Source organism: Ischnura elegans, chromosome 6, assembly GCF_921293095.1.
Source record: "Ischnura elegans chromosome 6, ioIscEleg1.1, whole genome shotgun sequence".
In the NCBI taxonomy this organism is placed as follows: Eukaryota; Metazoa; Arthropoda; class Insecta; order Odonata; family Coenagrionidae; genus Ischnura; species Ischnura elegans.
The window spans coordinates 93,977,796-93,993,460 of NC_060251.1; the positions used below are offsets into that span (position 1 = coordinate 93,977,796).

General features: G+C 37.7%; 1 protein-coding gene across 4 annotated transcripts in view; it reads left to right on the top strand.

The window, feature by feature from the left end:
- Positions 1 to 15,665, top strand: part of LOC124161204 (ras GTPase-activating protein-binding protein 2) — a 54,842-nt gene that overhangs the window by 7,428 nt on the left and 31,749 nt on the right. For all 4 annotated transcript variants that reach the window (XM_046537461.1, XM_046537464.1, XM_046537462.1 and 1 more), the window contains exons 4-5: positions 4,214 to 4,330; positions 10,358 to 10,462. In XM_046537461.1, coding sequence (XP_046393417.1) covers positions 4,214 to 4,330; positions 10,358 to 10,462 — 222 coding nt within the window. The remainder of the gene's footprint in view (positions 1 to 4,213; positions 4,331 to 10,357; positions 10,463 to 15,665) is intronic.

The window sequence follows — 15,665 nt, forward strand, 5'->3', positions numbered from 1 at the left end:
AAGGGTCTTAGGGTCAACACCCAGATGAAGTCTTTGGACACTATCATTGGAACAATTGGAATTACGCTTGAGCAGCCGTGTGGTCACAACCTGTGAGAGGATCATGAGTTCAACTTTTAAGTGGGCGATGAAATTTCATGGCCCAATTCACTTCGATAGGACTTCAAACTTTTGAGCTAAGGAAATAGAGAAATAAAGTCTGCCAGGCTCAATGTAAAGGGAAGCCCATTGCAGAGTTAAGATTTATTGTAGAGGATCTGTCATGCTTTCAACAAGGCTTTGCCCTGTGAAGTATTTATTGAAAAAGGTCAACCTGAATTCCAATGGCTATTTCAGGGTAGCAAGGAAAATGATGGCAGGTTCATCGCTCTGGTTTAAAATGTTGTTTGTCATTTCTATGGTATGATGGGGTTGCTTCCTCCATGGCTGTGGAATATTAATGAACCACTTTGCTTAGTAAAATGGAGGTGATACCAATCCAAGTGATTCGGAAGGAGCCTCATAAAACAATGAAATGGAGGTTTTGCATAGCAGAGCTTCTTGTACGCAGCTTTCCCTTCACATTCAATTAGGAGAGTGATAAGTGAAATGGCGTCGATTCATTAATTGTAGGCTTGTATATTGGAAGTTCTACTTTTGTTTTTATTAGTTTTTTTTGTTCTCATTTCCCAAGAAGTCGAAAGTGCTAAAACAGGAGCTCGTATTCCAATAACTTTCCATTTTATTAATTTTCTGTTAGGATAGTTGCTTATGTTCATTCTGATACATATTTCAACACTAGTCAGCAGAACTGTTGGTGCACTAGACTTCAGTTTGAGGTCCTTGCAGTTTCCATCTGGGGTATTTGTTGTTAAATATATTATATAATTAATTAAATTCTTGACTACTAACATAATATAGTTGTCTCAGTTCCTTCTTTTTTGAGCTATGGTTATAAATTTATCGTCACATTGTCAAAGAATCGAGCTTTTAATAGGGTGGTTTCCTATTTTTTTTAATTGCCTAAATTGAAAGATTATTACTCCTGGAGTATGTATTTCACGCTTTTAGATTTTTAAATGACAATATCTAATTTTTGCGATAAAGTGGAAGGTGAAAATTTCAAGTGCGCGTAGTCGCCACGGCTAAGTATGAATGCTGGGAAAAGCCCACGTAACGTCATTCTGGTTCCGGCTTCTGCAGTGTGAGGTGACCTTGCGGCGAGGATTTACGCACCTCTACGATGCAGGCTGCTAGCAGGTAGCGCTTGGCTTAAATAAGGATTATTAATACCTTACCACAGGAAGGAAACTTTCCGTCCTTAGACAGTTTTAATAGGTGATTATTAGGAGATGTTTCCCTGAGTTCTGTGCCTCATGCTTGCATTGGTAATCTCAGACGATGTTAAACTCCTATCTATTTGTATAGAAACTAGGTCCCTGTGACATCACATGGTGTGGCATCGCATGGGCACCAATCTGGCCTTTTTCAAATACAGTTAAAATTGACCATTGCCATTCGTCTAAACTGGGATTTCTAAAACCAAATAATTTGTATCTTATGAATACACTAATGGTGGGTAACAAATCCCAATCAGTGTAGTCCCATAAGGCTCCCATGTTAATTCAAGTTGATGTATCTAGAAAACTAATTGACTTTTTTGAATTTTCAAATTCTTCCCTCTGATGAATTTTTATATTTTAATTTATTTTTTTGAACTTTTACATCCCATAAGCTGTATTACCAGACCTATCACAGTTTGTCCTGTGTATTGGTATCAATGAGTCAGTGAGTGTGTCAATTAGTCATTATTTATAGTTTAAATTACCAGAATTCAAAGAAGAACCTGCCTGTAATGTTTTTTCCTTGTGTGTCAATATGTTAGATGAAGAAATTGGCTGTTAGATGAAGAAGTTGACCTCAGCTTTGGGTTATGTGCTTAAGTAGATGTGCTTCTAATGTCTCATAATTTTGCATCCTGTGGACACTAACATCTAATACAATCTAATAAGCAATGTTAAGCTAAAAGTTCTTATGATAAGGACTGCAAAACAAAGCAATTCCTCAGGAAAATACTGAAAAAAACCGGGAATTCTTTTATCTGTAAATATTGGACTTTTTGGATAGGCGTTAATTCAAGCTTTCCATTTTAGTAGAAGATCATTTGCCTTCTTATCATTCCACTCCATAGCCATTATGAGTGAGCCAGCACTTGTTTCATTGATGTTGAAAGAGTGGTTCAAGATGTTTCTGTGTGTAGATATGGCAGCATCACCCATTTTGTCGTGTCAGTGGCATTGGTGCTCCATTCTTTTTTCAATAGTTGTACCTGTTTATCTTAACATGTTGCGTACGGATGGCGAGAATTCTCGTCATTTTTTTCCTGAACGTTCCGGACGGATGATGAAGATTTTCGTCATTTAGGCGCGTCAGCCTAAACAATTTTAAAGCGTACAATACGTATTCGTTAGTACGTTTTCAGTTGTTGTTCGTTATTCATAATGAATCGATGCATCATAACGTTTGATTGGGTAAAGTTATATTCTAAACATTAGCTTTTTAACCACGTTTAAACCAAAGGCATTACGCCCTAATAGGCACATATTTCCAAATCGGCGTTTCTAGGAATTTTAATACCCCGGTACGCAACGTGTTAATAAAAGTGTCTGAGTTGGATTGAGAAGCATCATTAATATAGCCTTACCTAGAGGAAGATTTGATTTGAGGTGTTTGATATTTGATTATCTTGCTTTTTGCTGAAGAGCATTTCGATGCCTTAATGTAGTCACTTGAGTTGGCAAAGAGTTGAATCTTGAGTTTTCTGACAAAAATCCAAAGTTGAAATTGATGTTTTTTCCAGAGGTTTTGTGCCTCCATTGAAATTATTAAAATCTTATCCTAATTGGTCCAACAGTATGTCGTACAATATCCTAGGTGTACGTTAGTACAACAGTATGTTGTGCAGTAATACTTCACTCATGCTAATTTTACTTCTGCCAGGATCAATTTTTAATATAACCATGGACAAATATGTCCTGCCTATCATGAGTTGGCGTACGACTGTATTCTCTTAAACATGATTGGTTTCTATGCTAGGGCAGATTCAGAATCACATTTGGTCGGGTCATGACCTGGGTTTTTGGAGTATGGAATACTCTGCGGGAGGGAGGGACGATCTACCATGTAAAATTTTTTCAGGGAATGCTATGCTCTACGGTAAATACAACTCAAATCTCTTTCATGGTTGGGAAATTTCTCCTTAGAACTCAAATGTTCATACCCTCAAAATTGCTCGATGCTTGAGTAATCACATAAGGGAAATACTTGAAAAGAAAGACAGTGGATCTATTATTTTAATGTCTTTATTAATTCATTGGCCTTAAATTTGAAAGCTGTTAGTATTGATGGGTGTGCGCATGCCATATCAGTATTGAATTGTGTATATAATTGAATTATGCGTTCAGAAAATAGTGCATACTTGTCCTTTCATTCCTTGAAAACTTGATGTTATGGAATAGCAGTAATAAAAATTGTATCTGATTGCATGGTGAGTGCAGTGAAACCCACTTATAAAGTACCTGTGTCCCATAATAATGTCCCAATTCAAATAAAGAAGGCATTCCTCACCAAAAAAGACCCATGTAAAAAATCCTGCTTTTAACAAAAGTATGCTGAATTTGCTTCCACTTATAACTAAGATTCTTCTGGAAAATTATATCTTATGTTTAAACCTCATCTCAGCTGTTATAAATCATTATGGTTGCATCATCTTTATTTAAGTACGTTGGGAATGGTCATGATCACGTATTTCAAATTCTTTTCCCCCATAAAAGCTGAGGTAGAAATCTATCCTTAGCACCTGAACTCCTCTTCTTACCGTGGAAGAACATAGTAACTTGGACCCCTATCTTGTACTGAGCAAAACCCAACCCTGTAGTGCACCAGGCATCTCTCCCACTAGTTGCTACAGTCCTAAGTATACCATCCATAGTACACCTCTCTGTTAATACGACACTAAGAATGTCTAACGTAAGGTGAAGGTTTCAATAATCATGGGTACATGCATGAATACTTCATGAAAAGTCTGCAAAGTTATGGAAGTATTCTGAAAAAAAAAAAAATTTCAGCTTGATATCACTCTGTCACTGATGGTTCTTGACATCGTATTTCGTAAATAGTTAATGAAAGTTTTAACATGACTAACCTTTGATTGTTTTCTGATTCTCTGTTGCAGGTGACTGGTGAACTTTCCAACAGTGGACAACCGATGCGCCGTTTCACTCAAACTTTTGTTCTTGCACCTCAATCTCCCAAGAAGTATTACGTCCATAATGACATCTTTCGCTATCAGGTAAGTACTGCATCTCGTTGATTTGGTTATTTTTTCTTTCCATGCACCTGTTTGTGTTAGCTTCTCTTTATTGCTATTGCCAAAATATATTTTCATTAGCTGAACAATCATTGTGTTTTCCCCCATCATAGGAAGTATTTTCTGTTAGCTTACGTGCTTAGCTTAAGTGAAGCATTGTCTGATATTTTCCCTGCTAATAATATTAGTGAAGATCTTTGGGGTTTCATACTGCATGATGTTTTCAATCTCTCCTTCCAATTTTGTGTTAGAGACACACTTATTGTCTTCATGCATCCAAGAAACAGCATGCCATGCCATCAACAAGAACTCTTCTTATATCAACTTTTCCACCTTGAACTACCTACTAGTACCCCTAGCTCTCGCGTTCTCGTTTTTACATTTGTTTGCAGATTAAAATTGACATAAACATTAATAGTGACACGTTAACAGTGATGATCCTTGTAATATAATGACTTAATTCTAAATTTCTTGCAGCTTGCTTTTGTTTTGCTTAAGTGGCATTACCATAATATCTGCTTTGTATTTTTCTTGAAATAATATCAAGTTAAATACACCTATGGAAGTATTTCAGGCTTTTAATAACCACGATACAAATTTATAAGTAATTTACAGCAGGAAATACCAATATAAAATCATGTAAATGCTCAAAGCACATTGAGAAGTGGCTTGGTTGGCTGTGCATTGGGATAATGATTGACAAAGTAATGGCATAATTTTTATTCAGTACGGTGCTTATAAATTGAATGGATAGGTTGTTATTAAGGCAAGGAAAATTAACGATGTCGCCTATTGTCTGGATTTATGCTTAAGTTTATCGGATAGAAATGACTCTGTTGTCACACCAATCCTGTTCCTTTATTAGTGATGATAATAGGTTTTTTGGCTATTATCTGCTCCACCTCTAGTAAAGGGACAATTCGCTTTAATAAGTGTTTATTTGAGGTCCGTACTGTTTCGTTTTTTCGAGGTAGCTCTGCACAGAAGAAACAAACCAACTTAAAAATTGTACTAACACTATGAGATGCACAGTAATACCAAATGAATGAAAAGTAATTTGTCTAATCGTTTAAAAGACAACAAAACGTTCAATATGCAGCGTGAGCATTGATTTTCATTAAAAGTATTGACATCCAGTTTGAATTTTCGATAGCATTATATATGTCACAAATCTTATTCATAAATCTCACATTAGCAAATGTATAGCTATTTTTCATATCTTTATTGACAAAATGTAATTGATCTGTGTAAACTTTGAGATAATCAGAACTCTGGTTTTGATTACATTAATTCTACGGTTAAAAAAAATATCAATAACAAGTGTGTTTTGTCAAAGAAATGGAGATTAGATTACAGCTTGAAGTGTACCTAAATGTAACACCAGCCTGTGTTTACCTTTCAAATGTTTCAACAGCCTAGAAGTTGCAAAAATTAAGTAATGAATCATGGATATTTATTCAGTCACTATGGGGCTAAAATCAATATTAAGAATTATTTTCTTGAGGTCAAGTATGACTAATAATAATTGTAGATAGAATAATTGTTCATTCAAATCAATGCCAATATATGAAATAATGATACAAATATAGCTAGTTACCTTCGAACCAGCACTTTTACTTGGGTAAACCTTCGAATCATGCTTACCCACTTATGGCGAATCACTGTTACAAACACACTTACTTTCTCTTTGGTCTAACTACTGATAAGGTTTCCTGTCGAATATTCTTGATTATAAATGCGACCACTCAAGAGAAAAGTGCCAGTACAACATGAAAACTTCATGTATGGTATATGGAGGAGGAGACCGATAGCTGAGGTCATTTGCATCATGCGGGATAGGGTAGGTGAGGCAGGGTGGAGAGAAACCCAGCATCGGCATTAGCCTACTCTTAACAAAAGGTGCCAAGGGGACCACGGCTTAACGTCCCATCCGACGGACAGTGTGTTGCACGTGAAATATCCTCCACCCAACAATCAAGTAGGGATATGAAAATTCTCAGCCACTGCCAGGATTTGAACCCGAGCCTACGGGGTGGGAAGCCAACACTCGAGCCTCCACACCAACCCAATCCCCATGAAAACTTCATCCTTTGGTATGCATAAGGGAGGAAAATAAATTTCTATGGCGTTGTAGTTTCACTTCTCGTTGCTCTGGTCCAGCATAATCAGCATGACCACTAAGGAAATGACCAATCATTAAAACATCCACCTTCTGGAGGTTATTTGAAGAAGCCTCAACAGAATCTGATTCCATGATATACACTTGAACGTATTTTCCATTACTCGGATTAGATCCACCAACATTGATGCCACATATTGATGATCCATTAGCTGAGCGTTTTCGTCTGCAGAATATTGATGTGGTAACAATGTATACAAAATATTAATTATTGCACAAACTGAGCAACAATTAATGCTGTTAATTGAGAGTAATGTTATTTATGAAACACATTATCGAATCAACTGCATTTCCATAGTAATACTCTCTGGTGCAAAGACTCTATTCATCCAACACCCTTCAAGGGTTTCTTTAGCATATGAATGGATGGCACCAGAATATCAAATTCACTTTGGAGATGGAAAACAATGGCCAACTTCCTTTCCTTCACATTGATTCACCAGAAGAGAGACTGCACTCTTGGCCTCAATGTGCATAGGAAAACCTCGCACACTGACCTCTATCTGAATGGGAAACGTTCATCACCCATCCCAGAGGAATTTAGTCCTCTCTACACTCAGGTCTATTGCTATTGCTGACAAGGAGAACTTCTAGAAAGAAATGCGACATCTGAAGAAAACCTTCTTGAAGAACAGATCAGTAAATGAGAGGGTTCCCACTCAATCGTGAAAACCTTAAAACCGTGAATAAGCCGTGAATTTTGTCTACCGTGAAAAAACCGGGAAATAGCCGTGATTTTCGTCATAAAACCTTAGAAATCTCTCAAACTTGATTGTATAACTAAGGAAGACAGATTAAAAGAAAAACGGATGTTTCGATCATGTTTTAATCCCTAGTCAGGTGCAGATACTGTCCACGCATTTTTCTGCACACTTGTATTCGAAGCGCAATTATTAATTGGTCCGTGTGTGAAAGCACATTGATCTTAAGCCTGCGAATTGAAGACATTGGCCCTGGCAAAAAATCAGGCACTTTTTCACTTCCCTGCCACCCTGCTCTCTCCATTTTCCCACTCACGCCCTTTAACCGGACCTGAATTTTGCTAACTATAGGTGACGTAATATGAGATAGCACTTTCATTGCTGCGTTTGCATTCAAGGCATCTTTGAGTTTGTTACATTTTTTGTTAATGTGTGACCTATGATTGTTACGTGACCAATATTTCTGCCTAAAATGCCTGATCTACAAACCGTGAATTTGATGACATTAAGACCATGAAAACCTGAAAATAACCGTGAATTTTATAATGTAGTTAGAGTGGGAACCCTGAATGATTAACAGATGTGGTCCTGAAAAGGGCTGTTAAACCAAAAGTTTAGATTTTTGCCAAAGGACTCCACTCTAATAGCCTTAAGGCTTTTTTACCATTTGTCTCAACCATGTCTGGGAAAATCTTGGGGTTACGAAGGAGATTTGATGTCCCCACCATCCATATTCCACCATCAAAATTGAGGAGTCATTGCAAGCTAAAGGCCCGATGAGACTGAGGACACCTGGAGTCTGTGCTACACCCTGCAAAGGCAGCCAGTCATACATAGAGAGATGGGCAGAATAATAGCTGCAAGGCTAAAAGAATCTTGTTGACACCTCGGATGGGGACAACTTGAAAAATCTTCTGTGTCCTAGCACACTGTCAGCGAGAACACAACACTTCTTTGTCAATCTCACAGATACTAGAATCAAATAGTAAGAGAAGCAATCAGATTTGACTACACGGCAATACTACAAACAAAGACACTGGTTACAGCATCTGTAGCACGTGGGAACATCTCCTTAATGTCAGAGGTGACTGCCAACCAATTAGGAGATGCTGAGGGAATTTTTTGCTCAAAGCTTGGGGGAGGAGGAGTATATGAAGCAGCAATTGTGAACAGAATGAATGAATTTGCAATATTGTACAACAATACTTAATGTAGCAATTTGATATTTTCATGCAATAAATGAAACATGGCGTAATATATTTTAGAAATATGATTTGAACTTATTAACATGCCTCGTATTGTTCAATTGTTTCGGATTGTGGAGGCTTAGCGCTTAGCTTTGAAATTATCTTATGCCCATTGACTTATGGGTAATTGGTCATTGCCTGTGTCACAATCTTTTGCCAAGAAAACGAAGTTACCCAAACTAAAGCATTAGGGAGAGCAAAAAGAACTATAATAACTGCGTAGAAAATTTTTGCTTCAAGTTGCTGTGGTGAAGCAAAGACCCGGGTGAAAGGAGAACAAGAATTGACGCACTGAAATGAATTCCTATAAATGCATATCCCAAACAAAAGAGAACCTCATTGGAGTCTTGCCGCGAGGGTGGTGGGACATGGCCACAAAGTAGGCTTCTGTGAGGCTGTTGATCATATAGGGTGATCTCTGTCCTCCATCTATAGGGTAGTTTCCTTCACCAAAGAGAACAAAAGGTATTGATTGGGATTTGTGACCCACCATTAGTGTATTCATAAGATACAAATTATTTGGTTTTAGATATCCCAGTTTAGACAAATGGCAATGGTCAATTTTAACCATTTTTGAAAAAGGCTAGATTGGTGCCCAGCGATGCCACACCATGTGATGTAACAGGGACCTAGTTTCTACACAAATAGATTTGACATCGTCTGAGATTACCAATGCAAGCATGAGGCACAGAACAGAGGAAACATCTCTTAATAATTGCCTATTAAAACTGTCTAAGGTCGGAAAGTTACCTTCCTTTGATAAGGTATTAATGATCGTTATTTAAGCCAAGTGCTACCTGCTAGCAGCCTGCATCGCAGTGGTGCATATACCCTCGCCCCAAGGTCACCTCACACTGCAGAAGCAGGAACCAGAATGACGTCACGCGGGCTTTTCCCAGCATTCATACTTAGTCATTGCATTTTCGTGCGCTGAAATTTTTCACTGTTCATTTATTCGCGCAAAATAGATATCGTCACTTAAAAATCTAAAAGGGTGAAATACCTACTCCAGGAGTAATTATCTTTCGATTTTGGCAATAAAAAAATTATAGGAAACCACCCTATTGGCTGCCTCTGATCCATGCACAGCCAATCAGCAGCCATCTTCTACTGATGAGTACCTTTCGAACCTCACCCACTGTGCCACCATGCTGTCACTTGTGCGTTATGACAGTTCATACTGTTTTCAGTGCTTGGGGACATCTTGATTGTATTCAGCAATGCTGAAGGGTAAAAGTCTTTCCTTGCAAAGGAATGTGCTGATGTTCCAATATGTGGTTATTAAAAGAGTGGTGTCCATAAATTAGCTGTACTATTGGGTGCGAGTAAGACTCAAATCGTTGATGTATTGAAGTAGGAGACTTGAGTGGTTGACAGGGTGACTGCTAATTCTCTATGGAAAATGGGAGGGGATGAAGAAAAATGTTGAATTTTCTGGGCAATGTTTTGTGGGGAATTGGTTGCTGTTCTGGATGCAATAATTTGGATTGAAGGAATGATAGAAATCATAAATAGCCCAATACTGTGTAATAGCTTTGTCCTGTTAATCAGGATTCGGTAAGATTGAATTATCGTCAGAGGTAGATGATGTTTAAAATAACTTGCAGCTTAACATTTAATATTGCTGTCGAAAAGATGAGAGGAATATTGTAATTTGTTGACTGTGGATCTAAATGTTGACATGGTAGAAATTATTTTCCTAGAAAACCTGGAAGTCTCTGGGAACTTTATAATTACTACATACTAAGTCACTTAATTTTAGAGCAATAGAATGAATAGTTAATTTTTAAAAGTTTTGAAGAGGGTGAGTGTGCCAAATTGATTAATCCCATTAAGGTCAAGTGGTTTTGGCAAGGTTATAGAATTTTTTTTCTCCTTCTAGGATGAGATCTTCAATGATGAAGAGCCCGAGCAAGACAGTGGGCGCTCTGAAGCTGAAGAAGATGTTGAGCCTGACCATGTTGCCCCTGTGGAGAGCCATCCTGCGGTGAGTGGCAGTGAAACTAATTATCATATTAAAAACTACAGTTTTCTGTTTGTAATAATGTATGATAGTGTGTGGACCAAAGTTATGTGGTTATGTAAATCATCATAACCTGAGAAGGTGAGGCTCAAGGTAAAAGTAAGTAGTACAGACTAAGGGGTGATTTAAGTAATTAATCAACAACAGAGGAGTAATAAAAAGTTAGGTATGATTTTTCATGGAATACATGCTTTAATGAATCCATTGGTGGAAATGCAACCAAATTTATGAGCAATAGTGTTGTGCTATTTAAATTTTACGTAAAAAATCATCAAAATGAAATGTGTTTATGCTACAAATGTTATATGATGTTTAAGTAAAGATACAATACAGTATTGTAAAAAAAAATCAAAACTTCAAGTTTATAGCACGTCTAATTGAAGTCCTACTGCTGAAAGAAATCTGTCGTTTTCTTTTGGATAGTCCTCTCAGAAAAGTATAATTTCTTAGTCATTCTGTGGAGATGTTGAGTTGATTCATGTGCGGTAGCAGACGCATCCCTGAAGCTTAAAAAATGATGAAGTGTCTTAGTTGCTTGGAAAGCTCCATGCATTGTCGTATGGATGACATCATATTCTTTTTCTTCTGCATTTTATTTTGTGTCAATGTTTTGCACCTCATTTACAATTTCTGTGTCATTCAGCATTTGTAAAGTTTCTATCTGGTCATCCACTGATGTAAAACCATCAATATCATGTCCAAAACCATGTTGGTGAACATGAAAATGCTTAATCCATTCTGAGAGGGGCAGATCATCTTCTTCTTCGTTTTCAGGAACCGCAGCTGAAAGTTTTGCTTTCCTGATGCATTAGAAATGGTCCTTTGCATTACATCCTTCCAAGGTTTATAAATGGACTGGATGGCATCCAAAACAGTTTTGTTGACTTGTTGTGCAGTATCCATGCAGATGATGATTTTTTCAAAAGCCTCTTGCGATAATGGCACTCAAAGCTTCTGATAATACCTTGGTCAATTGGCTGCAAGACGCTTGTACAGTTGGGTGGAAAAAACGAGATCAATGTTGATCAACTTCAATTTTGGGTGGGCTTCACAGTTGTCAACAAGGAGATGGATTTTCGTATATTTTGACGGCAGTCTCTATCCCACTTCCTCTATTCTTCTTCAAAGGTGCCAGAGATCATCCATGCTTTTTTTGTAGTCTCTGTACATTAAATATTGCTTTTTTAAATTTGAAATTAATATAGGCTGTGCACTTTCACCAATGACTAGAAGCTTTTTTATTTCCTTCCCTGTCATATTTGCACAAACAAACGTTGTCAACCTTCGTTTTGTCAATTTTCCATCAGCACATTTTTTGTTTTTAAATGGGAGTGTTTTATCTGGCGTCAATTAATAAAATAAGTGCAGTTTCATCTCAATTGGAAATGTCTTCATCTTTGTAATGCTGTCTCACTGCTGGCCATGCTTCATTTAGCCAGTCACTAGTGACTCTTGGATCGACGGATGGTGCCTCACCACAAATTTTTGCAAACGACATTGAGTGCCTAGTTTTGAACTGGTCAAGGAGACTGTTATTTAAGAGGTACAAAGGTTCAGCGAAATAAGAAAGCCGTGCATTCCAGTCAGACAACAATACCAGACTGCCCGATACACACGTATCGAACCTATTTATTTATATTGGAAACATCCAAACAAACAGATAGAATTGCATACATTCCAACACTCCACCTCAATTCTAGCAATGTCCAAAAACACGAAAAAACAAGCATTCAAATGTGGAAACACACATTACATAAATTCTTTAAAATGTTATGGAAGAACATAAATATCTTTCTTTGAAGAATAAGAAAAAGAACAACAATAAATATAAACAATTTAAACGAGGTCTAGTTTAAACTATTTGCTTCACACCCAAACCAGTGCGATGATTGAGAAAAGATTCACCAACTAGTCCTTTAGTTAATATGTCTGCCTTCTGTTGAGCAGTTGGTATATATTTTACTGAGAGAATTTTCTTCTCAACTAAGTCTCTCACAAAATGATACTTAACATTCATATGTTTAAGTCTTTTGTGTTCCCACTTTGTTAAACAGGCAATACATGAACTATTATCCTCATAGATAGTAGTTGGGTCCTCTACTCTTACACCCAAATCATCAAGAAGATACTTCAACCACAAAAATTCTGTACATGCCATTGCAAGAGCTACATACTCGGCCTCAGTTGTAGAAATGGCTACAGTGGTTTGTTTACGAGTGGCCCAGCTTATAGTTGCTCCAAACACCTGGAACAAATAGCCGGATGTAGACTTGGAGTCTGTTGTGTCTCCAGCCCAATCTGAGTCTGCATATCCTACTAATATTGGTGTGGAACTTCGTTCAAAAACAAGGCCATAGTCAATGGTCCCTTTTAGGTAACGTAGGATTCGCTTAAGTCCCACCCATTGGGCCTCTGTGGCTGTAGTTTGATACCTGCTAAACATATTGACACAAGCACTAAGATCCGGCCGTGTGGTGTACATCAAATACATAAGACATCCTACAAGCTCTCTGTATGGCTTCTCATTAATGATACAGGAACCTTCCAAAGTTGTTACAGGTCTGGCTTCCATTGGAAACTTGATTGGATGACAATCTTCCATACCAAATCGCTGCAGCAGATTGTTGATATATGACTGCTGGCTGAGGATGATTCTGTCACTGTACCTGTCAATCTTTATATTTAGAAAACATCTCAAAGGACCTAGATCAGTCATTTTAAATTCATTCTTGAGTTTCTCTTTGACAGTTTGAAGATCTTCAAGAAGACTAGCTGCAACAATAATATCATCAACATAACATAAAACATATATTACTCTGTTAACATTACCTTTAATATACAAACACCGATCATGTTGAGACTGAGTGAAGCCCAATTGTTTTATGAAGGAATCAAACTTCTTGTTCCATTCTCGTGGAGCTTGTTTGAGACCATACAGGCTTTTTTTAAGTTTGCAGACTAGTTGTTCATTGCCTTCAGTATAACCTTCAGGTTGTTTCATATAAATATCTTCACTGAGGTTCCCATGAAGAAATGCATTCTTGACATCTAGTTGCTCTGCATGGAGTCCATCTTGATTGCATTTTGCTAGCAGGATTCGTAAAGTAACAAGGCTTGCTACTGGTGAATAAGTTTCTTCGTAATCATACCCCTTGCGCTGAGCACATCCTTTCACAACAAGACGAGCCTTGTAGCGATCAACATCCCCATTTTCATTCCGCTTTACTTTGAAAACCCACTTGCAATCAATTGCTCTCCTTCCAGGAGGTAATGGAGTTAAATACCAAGTTTCATTTTCATTAAGAGCCTTCATTTCTTCATTAACTGCATTGTACCACTTGCCTTGATCCTCTCTCCCTTTGATACTCGAGAAATTCTCAGGTACATCATCAAGAAATGCTTCAGCACTCATAGCACAAACTGTTCCATATCCTGTATCATAATCTTCTAGATAAGCAGGTCTTTTCCTTTCTCTGACTGACCTTCTGACTTGATCATCTACTTCCCATTCTCCACCTAAATTCTTGTCTCCACCTGAATTCTGCTCTCCACCTGAATTTTGAACTCTCTCTGCTGGGTAGTACTCTTCATTTTCACCTTGATTTTCTTTCCAGTATCCTAATTCCCTCTTAGCTTGGAACTTCTTTTCATCAAAAATTACATCTCTTCCTCTGACTATCTTTTTTAGTTCTGGATCCTAAAGTCTGTACCCATTAGTGCAGTACCCTACAAAAATGTACTTCTTACATCTGGATTCTAGCTTACTCCTCATTAATTGTTTAGGAGTGTGCAGGTAGGCTGTACATCCAAAATTTTTTAATTTATTTAGATCTGGTTGTTTTCCATACCAGAGGTAAGCTGGAACTTCCTTTTCCAGAGCTTTTGTGGGAGTCCTGTTGATTAAATATACAGCAGTAAGTACTGCTTCTGTCCACAAAGCTTTTGATAAACCAGAGCTGTGTATCAAACATCTTGCTTTTTCAAGTATTGTACGATTCATTCGTTCTGCCACCCCATTTTGCTGTGGCGTGTATGGTATTGTGGACTCAAATTGTATACCTCGTTCTTCAAAGTACACTTTAATGTCATTGGTAACATACTCCCTGCCATTATCACACCTGAAACGACTTAACTTTGTACAAAAATGAGATGTTGCCATTTTCTCATAAATCTTCAGATAATGAAAGGCTTCTGACTTTGTTTTCAAGAAATACACAGCAGTAAAATGAGTATAATCATCCACAAATGTCATTATATACTTCATCCCATCATATGACATTGGAGATACTGGTCCAACCAGATCACTATGCACAAGTTCCAATGGACGTTTTGCTCTGAGTCTTCCGTGCATGTGTGGTAGTTTTGTTTGCTTTCCAGTCACGCAATGCTCGCATATTCTCTTGAACTTATCTTCTTTAATTCCATCCACCAGTGTGGTTAATTTCTTTTAACCATCTTTGGAAATGTGTCCTAGTCTTTGGTGCCATAAATGTTCTGCTTCCATTGAAAGGCAAGCTGTGTGTGCACTCCGAAAAATAATTTTGTATAATTTTCCACAGCGCCTGGCAACTGCTACTGTTCGACCACCTTTCAAAATTTTTCCTATTCTATCTGCAAACAGCACACCATAACCATGAGAATCCAATTTTTGAACTGATAGGAGATTCATCTCAAGATCAGGTACCCTTAACACGTTTGCAATGTGTAACTTAACCCATTTTCCGTTATTAAAAATAACACCATCAATATCCCCTTTTTCTTTGGCAGTCATCAGCTGTCCAGTTTTAGCAACTTTAATGTTGATGGGTATCTTCAATGGAGTAACATTGCTGAGAGGAGTTAGTTCCCCAACTAAATGCTCAGTAGCTGCAGAGTCTAAAGTAAAACTTATTTCACCTTCAGACTGTGAGCTTGTTCCCATAGCAGTTGATTCCTCCTCCATTGTCATCTTCTTGTCTTCTATCTCCGCATGTGCTGCAAAGCTGATTCCGTAGTCGTCTGCTGAAGATTCTTCATCGTCGTTGGCTGCATGAGCGTGCCCACTTTTATTTTTACCCTTCCAGCATTCAGCCCTTAAATGACCTGGTTTACCACAGTTGTGACAGCGAATATGAAATTTATTTTCATTCTTTACCTCCGCTACGTCATTCTTCCGTGTATTCCGATA